Source organism: Mauremys reevesii, linkage group 15 (assembly GCF_016161935.1).
Source record: "Mauremys reevesii isolate NIE-2019 linkage group 15, ASM1616193v1, whole genome shotgun sequence".
In the NCBI taxonomy this organism is placed as follows: Eukaryota; Metazoa; Chordata; order Testudines; family Geoemydidae; genus Mauremys; species Mauremys reevesii.
In genome coordinates this window covers 9,345,009-9,363,048 of record NC_052637.1, presented here as the reverse complement: position 1 = coordinate 9,363,048, position 18,040 = coordinate 9,345,009, and the positions used below count along the sequence as shown (strand labels likewise).

At 42.3% G+C, this 18,040-nt stretch overlaps 2 protein-coding genes across 2 annotated transcripts; one reads left to right on the top strand and one right to left on the bottom strand.

The window, feature by feature from the left end:
* Positions 1–765: 765 nt before the first annotated feature.
* LOC120382975 (olfactory receptor 14I1-like) lies at positions 766–1,701 on the bottom strand. Its single transcript, XM_039500491.1, has one exon. The coding sequence runs from the start codon at positions 1,699–1,701 to the stop codon at positions 766–768; it is 936 nt and encodes a 311-aa protein (XP_039356425.1).
* Positions 1,702–10,992: 9,291 nt separating this feature from the next.
* On the top strand, positions 10,993–11,907 carry LOC120383573 (olfactory receptor 14A16-like). Its single transcript, XM_039501727.1, has one exon. It carries the CDS (start codon positions 10,993–10,995, stop codon positions 11,905–11,907), a length of 915 nt encoding a protein of 304 aa, XP_039357661.1.
* Positions 11,908–18,040: the final 6,133 nt, after the last annotated feature.

The window sequence follows — 18,040 nt, the reverse complement described above, 5'->3', positions numbered from 1 at the left end:
CTTTCCATCATAGCAAGGATGATGCAACATTTATTTATTTATTTAGATAAAGAATTACTAAAAAGACACTTATCTAAGGCTCTAATTGCCCTAATCCATAGTTAATAACACAACAAAATCTCAGAAGCATTAAAATATTCATTTCAGCAGGAAATCAGCTATTCAAACAGCTACAGAGACTCATTTCTGCCCCTTCATCATTGCTGGAAACAAAACTTGAGCTCTCTCAGAAACCCCACCAAGAGTTGATGACATTGACATGCCCAATATATGAGAAAAAATGAGATCCCTATCTAATCAAATACACCCCACTCTCTCAAACTCCCACATCCAAGAACACCTGGAACAAGGAAACCACCAATAAACATAACAAAACTAAACAAACAAACAAAAACAGAGACAATGAAGCAAATAAAACCTCTCAGATCTCAAGCAGAATTTTCTCCCCACAAAAGAAGAAGAGCCAGAAGGACTTCATGAAGTCTACCTGGGATATAGCCATGGCTACTCATTTTATGTGCAAGGGGCTTAGATAGCATGGTATTGCTGTCAACAGAAATCCCTTAGACAAATAGATTCTAATCTTATTTACTCTGGTGTAATTCTACAGTTGCTCCAATGATTTGAGTGGAGATAGTCTGGATTTTTACTATAATATAAACAGATTGCATGCTATGTTTTTTATGGAAAAAAGTTGTCATCAGTTGAATATATCTATAAAGAAACTCAGAATAAAATCATGATCAAGGGAGAAAGACAGACATTTTATTCTTGGGTGAATAATCTCCACCCAATCAGTTTCCTCAGTGCAGCTTTGATCTCTTTGTTCCTCATGCAGTAGATGATCGGATTCATCATTGATGGTAGCACGGAATAGAGAACAGCCACCACAAGACCCAGACAAGAGGTTGAGCTGGAGGTGGGCTTCAGGTAGGCAAATATGGAAGTGCAAAAGAACAAAGAGACCACAGTGAGGTGAAGAAGGCAGGTGGAGAAGACTTTATGTTGGCCCTGCTCAGAGGGGATTCTAAGCACTGTGGTGAAGATCTGAAAATATGATACAGTTATTAAACCAAAGCAGCTTATGGCTAAACATGCACTAAAGGCACGAACTGCAACTTCACTGAGATATGAGTCAGAGCAAGTGAGCTTGAGTAGCTGTGGGATTTCACAGAAGAACTGGTTGATGACATTGGACTGACAGAAGGGTAAACTAAAGGTGTTCCCAGTGTGCAGTGCAGAGTAGAGAATACCACTGGTCCAGGCACTGGCTGCCATTTGGACACAAGCTCTCCTGTTCATCATTCTCTCATAGTGCAGTGGTAGGCAAATGGCCACATATCGGTCATATGCCATGATAGTGAGTACAGCAACATTGGTTGCAACAAAGAGGACAAAGAGAAAAAGTTGGGCAATGCGTCCAGCATAGGAAATTGACCTGGTGTTCATGAGGGAGTTGGCCATGGATTTGGGGATGGTGACAGAGATGGAGCTGATATCTAGGATGGACAGATTCATCAGGAAGAAGTACATAGGGTTGTGAAGGTGGTGGTTGAGGGCTACAGATGTGATGATGAGAAGGTTCCCCACCGGAACTGCCAAGTAAAGCACTAGAAACACCACAAAGTGTAAAATCTGCAGCTTCCGAACATCAGAGAATCCCAAGAGAAGGAACTCAGTCATGGTGGTTTGGTTGGACATTTTCTTCCTCAGCACATTGTGTCCTGCCTGTGAAGGGCAGGAGAAGGGCACTGGTCAGGATTAGACTGGCAGACAGAATTGCCCTGATTCCCCTCTCAGTAATATTTCATGATGTGAATGTCAGAAGTGTACAGCTCTCCCATCACTTTCATTGACTAAGAGTGGTGAGTGCTCTTCCCCCCTTCAAATCAGGCCATTAGTCCTGTATGTTATCACACACGTGTAAATTGGCATAGCTCCCTAACAGTCAATGGAGCTGCATCAGTTTACACCATCTGGGGAACTGGACAAGATGTGGCTTGATCAAATGCAGTATGACAGATGGAATAAAGTATAACCCAAATCCCACAATTCTAGCCAAGACGGTTCCTCTATTGTGATAAACAGTGGGCTCACAGCTTGGGTATTAAACTAAGATTTTAGTAAGCCAACACACCCTGATTCCCACCTTTCAAAGAAAAACACCATAGACTCACCCAGCCTCCTAAGAGGCAAACTGTTGTCATGAGTCCACCCCAACACCACATAGACACCCCGCTACTTGCTTACAAATTGATTTATAGCAACACATACCAGTTGGATTCCATCTCTGTGTAATTAAAGGCTAGTAGCAGTGTTCAGTTACTTCTATGTCTTATCAGATAACTCTGTGAGAAGTTTTCAGCTGAAAACGTTTGATTGCCAGAAATTGAAAAAAACAAACAGGTTTTCAGTGAAAATTCAATTTTTTCCAGGGGGAAAATACAAATCTTACCAACCATAGATATTTGATTAAACTCGTAGTAAAATTCTGAGACTTCAGATGGAAATTCATATTTAGCTTCTTAAATTTCTCCTGTGTACTAACCCCAAACATATTTAATTGAAAAAGGACACTTACAGTTCTGGTTTTGGTGGAATTTGTCCCAGCTTGTGGTGCATTTGATTCTCTAGCGTCAGGATTGCTTGGTCAGTAGCTATCATGTACCCATCACTGTATTATCCAACAGCCATTTCAATGTCCCTTAGCTGGATTTCCCTCTGCAGTACCAAGCAGATAGAGATCCACCCCACAGGTGGGGGCTCCCTGCTGCGCTCCTTGGGGAGGCTTGGGCGAGAGGCAGCGGACTAAATCGGATCAGGACTGAAAGCCCTACCCAGCGATAGAGCTGATCCTGGCTTGTGCAGGAGACAGACATGGTCACAGCATAGGATGTACCGGCCCAGGGCTAAATAGCTGAATCTGGTCTCCAGGGCTGTGAGCCCTGCTCTGATCTCACCTTTGGAGCAAACCAGCTAGACAACCTGCCGAGCTGACCCTAACAGAGGGAATAACAAACACCCTGGATCTCATGCGATGGCAGCATCCCTGGAAAGACCCTTGGCTAAAAACAAGGCAGGGCTGAGAACATGAGTGTGTCCCAAAGGGTCTGCAGAACGAAATACTCATTTGAAGCACATACATGTGACCTATTACAGCTAAGTATCAGAGGGGTACCGTGTTAGTCTGGATCTGTAAAAGCAGCAAAGAGTCTTGTGGCACCTTATAGACTGTCAGATGTTTTGGAGCATGAGCTTTCGTGGGTGAATACCCACTTGACATGCATCCGACAAAGTGGGTATTCACCCACGAAAGCTCATGCTCCAAAACGTCTGTTAGTCTATAAGGTGCCACAAGACTCTTTGCTGCTATAATAGCTAGAAACTCAGCTGGCCTGCAATAGCCTGTTCCTTCATTAATGCCACATAGTTACTTCTGGGGGAGCAGAGTTGTCGTTTGTCTGTTTTTTTCCCTCCTTCATTGCATTAGCGGCTCTTGGGGTGTAGCCACTGGAGGAACCCACAGCTCAGGCTGCCCTGGGAGTTTGAAGCAGGTACTCAGAAGCAAACACGAAAAACTAAGGTCCAGGTTAAGAACTGGTGTTAATTGGTACAACTTAGTTCATAGTAACTAGGGCTGCACCCACTAGGGTCTGGACCATTGATAATAATAATATGATAATATGCTGACCAGCTGAGCTGGATCCATTACACAGTTTCAAATTTTTTTTTTTTTTTGTGTGAATGAAGAGAGAAAGAAAAAGTCAAATTTATATTATTGCATGATTTTTAGCGCTTTGTCCATTGGGATTAATTATTAGAGTGTAACTATTGTTATGGAACAAAATTTCTCCCATACAGATAGAGACTGGGGGAATTTCAGTGTGCTGGAGATTTCACATATATGATCTTTAACTTCTGTTAGGAGGAATAGCTGGATCTTTCTTTCTTTCTTTCTTTCTTTCTTTGCAATGACATCTTTTTCTTACTGCACACAACACTAAAACAAAAGCCTCATTAGGCTGAAGATGCAATGTTACATGAAATTTTTCAAAAAAATGTTTAATTCACACTGTTTTCTGATACATCAGATAGATTGAGTAATTATGAAAGGTCAGCTTCCCAGGTGGTGTAAATCAATGTGACTCCATTGGAGTCAGTGGGCCAGATTCCTTTCTGATGCAAATAGATGTCACTCCTTTGGAGTCAATGCAGTAGATCCCCGAGCTGGGGAAAATCATCCATAGCTCCTTTGGAATCAATGAGGCCAGATCCCCAGCTGGTGTAAATTGGTCATAGTGCTATGGAGCTATGGCAGTTTACATTAGCTAAAATCGGTGCCATGATGCCTAGCTTTATTCTTGTTCCTGTGTTTCAGTTTCTCATTGCTTAACACCACCGTCCCATTTCAATACCCATTGAAGATTCTAAGGTTGTAAAATCATGGTTTAATAGACATAAATGTGAGACATGTTCACCCTGCTGGTAAAGTGGCTGGTGAGTATATAGCCAGTAAGCCTGGGGCCGATAGGAAACCTAGCAGGGATGGAGAGGGATCAGAGACTGGGGACCAGGCCCTGTTCTAGCAGTTGAGGTGTGAAACAGGGCCTCATCCTCCCTGATTGATCTAACCTCGTTATCTCTAGCTTGCTTCTTGCTTGCTTATATATACCTGACCCTGGAAATTTCCACTACTTGCATCCGAAGAAGTGGGTATTCACCCATGAAAGCTCATGTTAGCATGTTAGTCTATAAGGTGCCACAGGTTTCTTTGTTGCTTTTACACACAATAATGACCACTCATAACAAACAGAATATGCTGCCCTAACACATACATGGCATTATACATTCACTAATGCACATTCACATCACGTACATTCACAAAGACACACACAGGAATGTAAAACTCACATGCATGTTGGTTACCCTCAGGAACACACTCAGAATAAGTTACACTGACAGAAACACACACATTCATGCACATTTATTCACTAGCAGATACACAGTCAAATCAAAGACTCAGAAATGGGCACTTATAATGGAATCTCACAAACAAACAGACAAAGTCTAGATCTACATTGGTCAGTTTTGCCATTTTAGCAATGACAGTGAGGGGTGACATTTCTATACTGGGTATTATTGAGGGTAAACACAGTTCTACCAGCTGCATAAGCTGCATTTACACTAGGAAGGTTTGCTGGTATAGCTATTTGGTCAAAGCTTTTCTAGCGACCTCCTGAGTGTATACTGTCTTCTCTCACTCTCTCTCTCTATCTCTCTCTCTCACACACACACACAAACACACACATAGATCCTTCTCCTCTCACTGCCACTGGGCAAAATTCTTGACACTTTTAAAAATGGGACTTTGGCTTCTAAGTCACTTAGATGGTTTAGAACATTTTACACCTTGACTTTTATATAATTCCTGTCTTAGAAACACAGTCAAGTGCCCAGAGGTTCCTTAAGGAAATATACAGCTTCCTCCTGAGGCCCTCTTTGACCTTCTTGGTCCTCAGGCTGTAGATGAACAGGTTCATCAAGGGTGTCACCACCGTGTGTAGGCCTTGGTGGAGCCCTAGGCGTACTTGATGGGGTGAACCAAAGTAGGCCTGGGCTTGGCAGAATAGTAACACACTAGGTGTCAGCTAACCAAGTAATCACATTCCTGACCAGAGACGATGGTACAAAAAGACTCAGCCCTCTCAAGTAACTGCGTAAATGCATTCCTAAGACATGGTACAAGAACACACCGACCTCTCGTAAAGATAAAGAGGGGATGACAGGATAATGGATGAGAATGTTTTGCTCAGACTAGCAGGTATGAGGATTAGGGTGGTAACTAACAACTTCTGGAGTGTAATACGGCACTTGTGTGTATAAGTGTATGAAAGGAAAAGTTATAAGAGGGGCATCTTTGTGTTAGCTGAGGGGACAGCATCCTGGTGTACTGACTGAACCAGTACCATTGGCACAGGCATACATGTGTTAGTGCACCTCTAGCTCCTGTGGGGCACTAGTAAGATGCTTTGCTGATAATAAACCAGGCCCAGGGCCTTTGTCGCCGAATCAAGCCTGTGGTCCTTCTTTATGAACAACATCAAGGTCTGCCGAATCAGCAAGCTGCATTCCCTCTCATGCAGTGACATATGAGCTACAAGAACAGCAACACCAAGCAGCCTTATCAACTCTCCACAGCACTAACACTCCCAGGTACGTCTTCCTGATGAATCTGTCCATCCTAGACCTTGGCTCCATCTTGATCCAATCATTTGGATTGTGGGGAGGGATAGCTCAGTGGTTTGAGTATTGGCTTATTAAACCCAGGGTTGCAAATTCAGTCCTTGAGGAAGGGATTTGGGTAAAAAGTCTGTCTGGGGATTGGCCCTGCTTTGAGCAGAGGGTTGGACTAGATGACCTTCTGAGGTCCCTTCCAATGCTCTGATTTTCCACAAAGCAGCTTTGATCTCCTTATTCCTTATGCTGTAGATGATCAGATTCATCATTAGAGGGATCACGGAATAGAGAACAGACACCATGAGATCCAGACCCAATGGAGGGCTGGAGGTTGGTTTTCAGGTAGGCAAAGATGTCAGGGCAAATAAACAAAGAGAGCACACTGAAGTGAGGAAGGCAGGTGGAGAAGGCTTTATGCTGGCCCTGCTCAGAGGGGATTCTCAGCACTGCTTTGAAGATTTGATGTGGGCATAAATTGGCCCCTCATCACACTAGTGTGTCACTCCCCTGATAGACCTCACTCCTACTCTGCAGCAGGTGGTGGAAGGCCAAAAATGTACCTCATTAATGCAGAAATAGTGCCTAAATTGAGATCATATGATAGTCACCATCTTGGCTGACACCTTGAGGTTGAACTAGAGACCTCCAGAGCTAAGGGTTTGAGTCCCTGCAGCTTGAGCTAAACAGCCAGGCTCCCTGGTAGGGGTGTGACAGACTTACAGTCTCTTGGAATTGGGCACGGAGGGAATTTGAAACACACAGACCAGTGGGTGGCATTTGTACGTGTGACAGTGTGCAGCCACTTTATCTGAACTGGAGTCACCTCTCTCAGCCATGAGGACAGGGCCTCACAGACATTTGAACTAATCCAATGCCACTGCCTCTGTTTCAGTTTATTCTCTGTCTGGTCCCTTTCTCCCTTCCCTTCCCACACAGGTACACACTGTCACTCAGTCGCTCACACTCCCCAGTGTACAGGTAACCCAGCCTAACACAATGTGCCTCCTCATCCCCTTCTAGTGGTCAGACCTTGTATAGCAGCTTTTGAGTGAACAGCACTGCACACAGTACAGATCCTTAATGGGTCCCACTATTTACCTCTCTCCACTTTGAAAACTGATTGGTTATTCATACCCTTAGTTTCCTGTCTTTTAACCAATTACTGATCCATGAGAGGACCTTCCCATGACTGCTTACTTTGCTTAAAATCCTTTGTTATACAGGACGTCTGACTAGATGAACACAGTGCTCCCTTCTAGCCTTGAAACCTCTGAGTCTATGAAACAAAACAAAATAAAACTACTACTAATAATAATTAATAATTGTTAGGGTATAGATATTCAGGCCTGTCTGCAAAGGCTTATACTTTAAGAATTTAAGTGTATTCTTATGACTAAGCTAGTTATAAAGGTATAAAAGAAAGAATTAAAAAAATACTGTCTGTCTGTGTAATGGACTTCTTTTACTGTGACAGTCTGAGGCGTGGTTCTTCAGCTAAGCAGCAAAGGCAGCCATAAGCTGGGAAGTGTATGGTCACATCCTCAAATTCTGCCTCTCTGTCACTGTGATCACTTCCATTTCTGGCAACATTTACGAAAGTGCAATACAGACAGAAAGTAACGTTGGCTTCTGGACTTCTGATCCTGTGCTGTGCAGGGCTCCAGGGAGTGAGTGCCTGAAAGCCCTTAGGAATCGGCATCAATAAATATCCTTCCAAGAGCACCAGAGTTAGCCACACACAGCTCGTCTGCAGAGAGCAACAGGTCTTAGTATTTTTCCGGCAGGTCAGCCTCAGTGTGAGGAGAGAACAGTTTCTCCTAATACAACGATAGATAGATAGATAGATAGATAGATAGATAGATAGATAGATAGATAGATAGATAGATAACTGAAAGGACTCTGGAGATGGAGGAGAGAAGAGCTGGGAGGATTTCACACACTGGCACAGTAAGTCTGCTGTTGCAATGAAATATATGTGGGGCTTCCAGAGGTGCCTTTTAAGGAAAAAATTGTAAATGGTTGTAAATGGACAATATGTATTTTTTTCAGATTTTCAGTTTTATTTCAATTTGGACATAGCTCATGCTGTATGGTGCAGTTGGTCTCAGGATCAAGTGAAAAGCCAACAGGGAGGAAGATATTGGAGGTGGAAAGGGAATGGAAACCAGAGCAGGATCTCACGTCTATCAGTCTGTGGTCCTCAGTGGTCCAGCAGTGACATCCAGGCATGCACACTAGTGACCTGTGGTCTGGGTGTGGGATGAATCAATGATTCTCAGGGCTCATGAGCAAAGGACAGACTCTCCAGAGTGAAGGGGAAGCCTGTCGAGATTTCACCTGAGAATCTCACAGGAGTCTGCTCCCTGTTTGACACCCTGCCCCCCCCAACATTTTAAGATCCACAAAAGGGGGTGATGGGCAGACTAGGCCATCTGCTCATTATATTGTCCACCAATTAGACCTAATTTGGTTTATCGTCAATGAATTATAATGCAGTCTTTAATTGCACAATCACATATTGCTTTTTCCACTGGACCCCTGGCTTATGCAGTGCACAGGATGGACTTAGTGAGCAACTATTCAGTACTTTGTTTTCTCCTCATTCTTCACCGTGTACCCCAAGTCTTATTCACTGCACACTGTTCTACCATGCTCTGAAGACAAAATAATCCATCTTATCTTGGGCTTTTATATGGTGCTCATCACTATAATATCTGAGTGCTTCATGAAAGGGCTGGGCAAGAACCCGCGTGTCCAGTTCATGGGATAGGCTGTGATTTCACAATGTATTTTCATTTAAGTTGTAATAAAAACTGAATTTCAAAATTTCCCATGAAATGATTTTTCTTTTAATTTGGGGGTCAATTCAAAAATTACATTTCAATAAAATTGAAGCATTTTATTTCAATTTTGACTATATTTTTGTCATTTTAGATTATTTTTATTTTAGTTTATATTTTTTAAGAATAAATATTTTATTTTATAAAATGACTCCTCATGCCAAATGTCAAGTCCTTGCTCCAAAGTATAGTCTCTCTAGAGCTTAACTTGAGCAAAACAATATATTTTCCCCTGCTTCATTCTTGGAAATGTCTCAACTGTTTTGAGGCAGACACCTGGCATAGAAAATATCAGCCCCAATGGTTGAAGTTTGGTAAAGTTATAAGCAACAGAAAATAGGGCCTTGTAATGGGAACATTAATAAGAGGTATTGTTATCAACCCACCTAGAATAACATCAATCAGTACCCAAATGACAAATAATAATTTTGTGCACCCTAATGATTTTGACGGGGGTATGCATTGGTTGACCCTAAATGTGTGTGTTCCAGAATGAGAAATCAATTGTCCTTCTTCATGAGATCCAAATGTCATTTATTTTCTTCCTAGTCAATGCAATTTTTAATTTTTAATTGAAAAAACTATGATGCTAAATCCTGCAGTTCATACTCATGACAGACCATCATTGGGATCAATGGCAGTGAAATGCAGTACAAATAAAGAGAGCCCAGCTACATGGTGTCCTGATCGTCACTGGATCTTGATCTTGCAGCAGTTCTAATGCTAATGCTAATGCTAATGCTAATGCTAATGAGCATTCTATCCCGTGTTGCAACATTTTTAAACAGCGATACAGCATGGTATAGTGATTATGGGGGCTGGAGTCAAGGCTCTTGTGTTCTATTCCTAACTCTCAGCTAAGAGCTGATCTTGTGATTAGGGAAGGGTACAGACCCAGGACTTCTGGGTTCTATTCCTAGGTCTGGGAAGGAGTGGGGTTTAGCAGGTTAGAGAAGTGGGAGACCAGTCAGAACTCTGGGGTTCTTTTATTCTGTTTTTGGTTGTGAGTGATGGGTCATGACTAGAACAGCCAACTGGGTTTCGGGACTCTTCCTGGTTGTGTTCCTGACTCTATAGCTGAGTCATCATGTGACCATGAGTGAGCCCTTTCACCTCTGAGGGAGATGTTACTCCCATTTACAGCAGTGTAAATGCAGAGTAATTTCACGGCTTTCAATGAAATTGCTCCAGATTTACACTGATGTGCCTGACAGCAGAATCTAGCTGTCTGGTCTGCAGTTTCCCTTCTGTAAAATGAAGATAAGATTTACACATCTTTGAATGAAAAAGTTATACAAGGACCTACAAAGTAATTGGTCCTGATTATAATTTCTTTCATCTTGGGGCTAGTCTACACTTACCTGCCGGGTCGACGCGGTGAGTTCCACTTCTCGGAGTTCGAACTATCGCGTCTAATCTGGATGCGATAGTTCAAACTCCCCACGCGCTCCGGTCGACTCCAGTACTCCACCACTGCAAACGGCGGTGGCAGAGTCGACCTTGGAGCCGCGGACTTTGATTCCGCGGCGTCTGGACGGGTGAGTAGTTCGAACTAGGGTACTTCGAATTCAGCTACGCTATTCACGTAGCTGAATTTGCGTACCCTAGTTCAACCCCCCTTCTTAGTGTGGACCAGCCCTTGGTGTAAATCAAGAGTAATCCCATTCAGTCAGTGGGATTATCCTCTGTCTCTCACTCAGCCTAATGTAGTCAAGAGTAACTCCACTGGAGTCAATGGGACTGTTCCCTCACCCTCATTCCCAGATAACATCAATCTTCATGAAATAAGGATCTGAGTTTAACTCAAGGAAATTATGGTGTTTTACACAAGAGGAAAGGTATTTTACTAGTCTATAACTGACCATTGTCCTTGTCCTTCCCTCTACAGGCAGCTCATAATGTACTGAGAAAGAAAATGTCCAACCGAACCACCGTGACCACATTCCTTCTCCTGGGGTTCTCTGATGTTCCAGAGGTGCAGATTTTATACTTCATACTGTTCTTAGTAATTTACCTGGCAGCACTGATGGAGAATCTTCTCATCATAACAGCTATAGCACTTGACCATCACCTTCACACTCCCATGTACTTCTTCTTGATGAATCTGTCTGTCATAGACCTTGGCTCCATCTCTGTAAACATCCCCAAATCAATGACTAATTCTCTAACCAACACTAGGTCAATTTCCTATGCTGGATGTGTGGCACAGGTTTTTTTCCTGGTTTTCTTGATAGCAACAAATTTTTTCCTTCTTACTGTCATGGCATACGACCGATATGTCGCCATCTGCCAACCACTGCACTATGAGAGAGTGATGAACAGGAGAGCTTGTGTCCAAATGGCAGCCAGTGCCTGGATCAGTGGTAGTCTCAGTTCTTCCCTGCACACTGCGAACACGTTTGCATTAACCTTTTGTGGAGGGAACATGGTGGATCAGTTCTTCTGCGAAATCCCCAAGCTACTAAAGCTCACCTGCTCTGACTCATACCTCAGTGAAGTTCAGGTTCTCACCTTTAGTGCATGCTTAGGCTTAAGCTGCTTTGGTTTAATAACTTTTTCTTACGTTCAGATCTTCAAAGCAGTGCTGAGAATCCCTTCTGAGCAAGGACGCCATAAAGCCTTCTCCACCTGTCTTCCTCACCTCATTGTGGTCTCTTTATTTGTTTTCACTTGCATCTTTGCCTACCTGAAACCCAGCTCTAGTACTACACTGGGTCTGGATCTTGTGGTGGCTCTTCTCTACTCCATGTTACCGCCAGTGATGAATCCAGTTATTTATAGCATGAGGAACAAGGAGATCAAAGCTGCATTGAGAAGACTGACTAGGTGAATGTTATTCGCCAAGAATTAATTGTCTGTCTGCAAATATTTTTGTGCTTTCTTTCTCTTGGTCCATGCCAGTTATCTCCATGACAACACAATTTATACACAGAAGAACCAGTTTCTACTCTTGACTGCACCAATGCAAATCTAAATTAACTCCACAGATATCAATGCACTTGGGCTGATTTACACCAGCAGAAGTTCTGGCCAAATAATGGAGTTAAATTGGTGTGCATTTTGTGGGAGGGAAGAATCAGGCTTTCATTCTGTCCCAAACCAATGCCTGTTGAACTGCTTTGCCACTTATACCCATTTCAGTGTCACTTAAAAACAAGGAGCTTCTTTCCCTTGTGTGCATAAATGGGAGTGGTGTCAAAGAAGTCAGACTGGTGAAAATCAGGTATATGGAAGAGAAGAGTCTAACATCAACTCTGACCTCCACAAACCAGTGTAGTGCCATTGACTGAGAGAGATTAACCAATTTACTCCACCTGAGGATCTGGCCTCTTAACTTCAATGGAACTACATCTTTTTACACCAGGTGGGAACTGGGGTCACTGAGTCCAATGCCATGATGCCAATTAACAAAAACTGTGGATCTGACCTCTACATGTTAATATCAAGGAGCTCGATCTATTTAGCTTAAGGAAGAGACAGTTAAGAGGTGACTTGATCACAGTCTCCAATACACACACAGAGAACAAATATTTGAAAATGAGCTCTCCAGTCTAGCAGAGAGTTGCACCAGGATCCAGTGGCTGGAAGTTGAAGACAAATTCAGACTGGAAATAAAGCATACAATTTTTAACTTTATTTTTATTGTTTTTGTATAAAATATAAACACACAACAAAACAAAACATATAAATACACGCACAAGAGGGAAATACAATATAGATAAAACATTCAATGTTCATTATTTGTTAAACTTGGAAAAAACAAAAGAAAAACAAACAAACAAAAACCCCTGAACCCATAGAGATCATTCAGGTCATCAATTATGAAAGTGACTAAATAGATAAATAAATTAGTCATTTTTCCCATTAATGCAGTTGTAGAGAGATCACTAAGATACTCTGTGTATGACAGAGGAATTGCAGATTTTCATTTTCTCAAAATAACTCTTTTGGACACTAAAATAGCTACTGCATTCCATTTCTTAATGTTAACTAGTAATACCAGTGCATCCAGCACCCCTACAATACACAAGGTTGGAGAAGGAATGATAGCAACAATTACAGTTTTTGAGAGAGCACCAAATATGGTGTTCAGGACACATGCATTGTTGGACAAGTGCAGACGATGTGTAAAAGGTTGGCATGTGGCTGTTTGCATCTCCAGCATTCACTGTGTGTTGCCAGTGTTGGTTTAAACAAACGTTCTAGAGTCCAGATATACCTGTTTACTATCTTCTTCCGGCAAAATCACAAGGATAAAGAACTGCAAGTATCTCTCACATTAAACTAGATATCCTCCCAGGCTTCTGTTGTGATAATAAGGCTAAGTTCTTTTTCCCATTTTTCATTGAGACTCCAATTGAGAGGGTAATGCAAAACATTAAGCCACCTATAAGTAATTCCTACAAATTGACTCTCCCCCCGCACCAACATATATCTTAACATGCTCTTCTAGAGCTGAAAGAGTTGAAACAGACCGATCGTCCCCAATCGTTGCATGAATGATTCATCATAGCCACTGAAGGAAAGAACTGTGAGACAGCAATAGCTGATATTTGTTACACTTGTAATGGAAGGCCAGTCGATCATCTTGTATTGTATCTTCAGTTTTTGTTAATCCTTTTTCTATCCAAATTGCCTTAAGCATGGAATTGATTTTGGTATTGAGGCACGGGATATCCTATAGTGGTAGGAGAAGATAATTAGTAAGATGAGATGCTGTAATCATCTTAATGCATTGCAGGATTCCCTATGTAGATACAAAGATTGGATTTGTCCCTAAAGGTGTGGTTAGCCTAAGGTATATTAAAGAAGTGAGGGAACAAAATGGCATGACTATGCTTTTTTTAATCTCAAACAAGTCTGGTGTGTATACAGAGCTACTGGAGGGGAACCAACTTACAATAGGATGCATTTGAAATGCTAGGTAATATAACCAGGAGTCCGGTGGCACCTTAAAGACTAACAGATTTATTTGGGCAAAAAAATTTCATGGGTAAAAATCCTCACTTCTTCAGATGCATTCTTCAGATGCATAGACACAAATCTGGCAACCTCCAGTTGCCCAGGATTTTTTAATGATCTTGTGTGACAAGTGTGACTTTTTTTTAATCCCATCTAAATTGTATGGTAAGCCAATTTATTCAAGCAAAGAGTGAGAGAAAGACCTTGAAAGACAATAAGCTAATGATATGTGTCATTGTTGGCAAGATATTCATTTTGGCTATTTCTATTCTCCCCAGTAAGGCTAGAGGGAGGAGACACCACATCTCTATAAGCTTGGAAATTTATTTAATATGATAGTCCATATTTATAGAAATATTTCTGGGAAGATGAGGACAAATTTTAACAACTAAGTATTTTATTGCCTTACATATTCAATATGGAAAACACTGACACTGAGAAGAATCTGATTTTTGGATATATCCATTGCCTGTGATTTATTTCAGTTAATGCAAAAAGTAGAGATCTTTCAAAAAATATCAACTACATTCAGTAGTGATGGGATTGAAGAGATGGATTCTTCAGTGGTACAAAACTATCAGCATATAAGCGGATTTGGTATTCTTACCTGTTTATAATCACACCTTCAATGGCAGAGTGCTGATGTATGTACCTTGCCAGTAGTCCAAGAGAGAGAGATTTAAAAGGAGGGGTGTCCTTCTTTCTAGTTGAAATTTTTAACAGTGAGGTTAATCAATCATTGGAACAGTTTACAAAGGATTGTGATGGATTTTGCATCACTGGCAATTTTTAAATCAAGGTTAAATTATTATTATTTTTTAAAATATGCTGTAGATCAAAAATAGTTATTTTGGGGGTGTTCTATGACCGGTGTTTTGCAGGAAGTCAGACCACATGATCACAGTGACTCCTTCTGGCCTTGGAATCTATGAATGCCATTTCCTTGATGACCATAGTTCTGTAAGTTACTGGTTGTCTCTCACTTGGCAGATAAGCCTTCAGAGCTGTATTCTGATTATAGTGATGTAAATCTAGACTCTACACTACTGTGGTTTTGCATGTGTATGTGGGTTGAACACTGTTGTGTGTTTGTATATGGAAGGGACACTGCAGTGTGTTTGTAGGCTGTTTGGTAGCGTGTGTGTGTTTGTGGGCTGTACAATATTATGTATAACTATATGTTAACATCCCTGGTAGACCGTGCTAAAGGACAAAGTGCACAGGCAATAGCAAACTCATAAGTTGCTATACAAGATCTGACCACTAGAAGGGGACGAAGAGGCACATTGTATTAGGCTGGGTTACGTGTACATTGGGGAGTGAGAGAGACTGAGTGACTGCGTGTACCTGTGTGGGAGGGGAAGGGAGAAAGGGACCAGACAGAGAATAAATTGAAACAGAGACAGTGGCATTGGATTAGATGAAATGTCTGTGAGTCCTGTCCTCGTGGCTGAGAGAGGTGACTCCAGTTCAGATAAAGTGGCTGCACAGTTTCATACGTACAAATGCCACCCACTGGTCTGTGTGTGTTTCAAATTCCCTCCATGCCCCATTCCAAGAGCTTGTAAGTCTGTCACACCCCTACCAGGGAGCCTGGCTGTTTAGCTCAAGCAGCAGGGACTCTGGAGGTCTCTAGTTCAACCACAAGGTGTCAGCCAAGATGGTGACCTTCAAATGAGCTCAACTTAGGCTCTATTTCTGCATTAATGAGGTACAGCTGTTGGCCTACAGCCACGTTGCTGCAGAGGAGGAGTGAGGCCTATCAAGAGAGTGGCACACTAGTGTGATGAGGGGCCGATTTATGCCCAGATCATATCAGACATCCACTATCCGAGCCAGCTGCACGCTCATTAATTGCATTAGTGGTGTGTATTGAAATTAAAATTGATAGAGCTGGTCAAGGAAACGCCACCTGAAAATAGTATCCTCAGTCCGTTCATGGCAGATGCTTCTACTATTCTAGCTGAGTGAAAATGAATCTGCCCATGGCTTGGAAAAATGCTGTCCAGCTCTACCTTGACCCACCATGCTCACTCCTCTCAAAGAGCTCCTGCAGTTCCAAGCAGCTGGTTCTCCTGCATTCTCTCCCAGAGGCAATGGGTGACAGGTTTATTGTCTGACAGTGAACATCATGTCGGCTCTTGTGGACCAGGACCTAATGGAGTGAGAGGGGTCAATCCATGGGAACTTGTGCTTAACTCATTCGGCCTCTGTGAAATCCCAGTCCTTGTCCTAGATAAACGTCTCCTCTTCTCCATGGAGGTGGTGCCTCCAGATTCGGTGTCAAATATATTGGGTGGGGCAAGGGCACAAACATGTGCTCCCCTGATAGTACTTGATTTATGGGTGAAAGGAGGATTTCATTCTCCAGGGCTCTCAACCCAGGACCAAAGTAACAAGACAGTGAAAGTAAATTTGAAGCTAGGATTTTCAAAGTTCCCTAGGAGATTTGGACCCTAGTTCCGTTTAATGGTCAGAAGAGACCATCTGATCACTTAGTCTGTGTCTTCTGACCACCTGCATATCACAGGCCACTACATTTCATGGAGCTACCCCTCTACTGAGCCCAATAACTTGTGTCAAAGTAAAGCATTTATTCTGGAAAGACATCCAGTCTCGATTTGAAGATTTCAAGAGATGGAGAATATGCCATCCCTTGGTAAAAGCTGTGAAGGTGATTTGGATGCCTAGTCCTCATTAATGGGAATTTTGAAAGCTACTTAGGGGATTAGGTACATTTGAAGTTCTGACCCTTACTGTATTTGTGCCCCATCATATGCTTTGTGATATGGCACAAGCTATTCCATGGCCCTTGCTGTTCTTTTCCCACACCATCAATGGCCGCTGTGACATTGGGCAGAGGAAACATTACATCTCTGATGGAAATCAAAGATCTTGTGTCAATGGACCCACAGATAAATGTATCAATGGCCATTATAAACACCTGCACTTCATCACCTAGGGCCAGATTGTCAAAGATATTAAGGTACTTATTGGGATTTTTAAAAGCACCTAGGTGTCTAAAATTCATTGGAATCAATGGGGGCCTAGATGTTTTTGGAAATCCCACTAGGCACCTAAATGCCTTTATTAATCTGGCCCCTTTGCTCTTTCTGCTGTTTCTGCTTTCAGTAAATCAAGCTCTTCTGCTGTTTGACTGAAAACAGTGTCTTGCATTGACTTCATTTTGGGAATATATTTCTATTAAAAAAATTCTCATTTGAAAATGTGATTTCATTAAAATGGACTGGTTGATCACAATGGTTCCTTCTGGCCTTAGAATCTGTGAACATCTATGTAATGTGTCACTCAATCACTTCTGTGTTGTATTCTTTTCCTGTGTGATTTTATGTCTGTTCTGTGAGTGTCAGTAGAAGTCTGGAGACTTGTGTTCTATTCTTGGCATTGCCAGTGACCTGCTGTGTGACTGGGATGCAGTCACTTCTTCTCTCTGTGCCCCTTCCCTGGTTCCTTCTCTACTTAGAATATCAGGGTTGGAAAGGACCTCAGGAAGTCATCTAGTCCAACCCCCTGCTCAAAGCAGACCCAATCCCCAGACAGATTTTTGCTCCAGATCCCTAAATTCCTCCCCTCAAAGATTAAACTCATAACCTTCAGTTTAGCAGGCAAATGCTCAAACCACTGAGCTATGCCTAAAGGACCAATGCTGAGGAAGGTGGTTTATCCATGTCTATTTTCTAAGGGCTTGTGGGACTCACTCTCTGGAGCCCTGAACAGCTCAGAAGCAGAGGCCCACAACCTATAGAACATAGATTCACAGATCGTAGAGCCAAAAGAGGTAATTCTAATCCTCTAGGCTGACCCCCGGAATGGCACAGGCCCTAGACTCTCCCCCAGGGTTTACTGAGTCTAGCCCAGCTTCTGTGTTATCTGTGGACCAGGATTACCTAGGGGGTTAGGCACCTAAAGATGGAGGCAGATTTCCAGTGGGATTTATGAATGCTATTAAACGAGCTAGGTGGCTAAGTCCCATTGAATGT

Coding starts and splice junctions, on each gene's coding strand:
- LOC120382975 (XM_039500491.1), bottom strand. CDS start 1,701: ATGTCCAACCAAACCACCATGACTGAGTTCCTTCTCTTGGGATTCTCT.
- LOC120383573 (XM_039501727.1), top strand. CDS start 10,993: ATGTCCAACCGAACCACCGTGACCACATTCCTTCTCCTGGGGTTCTCT.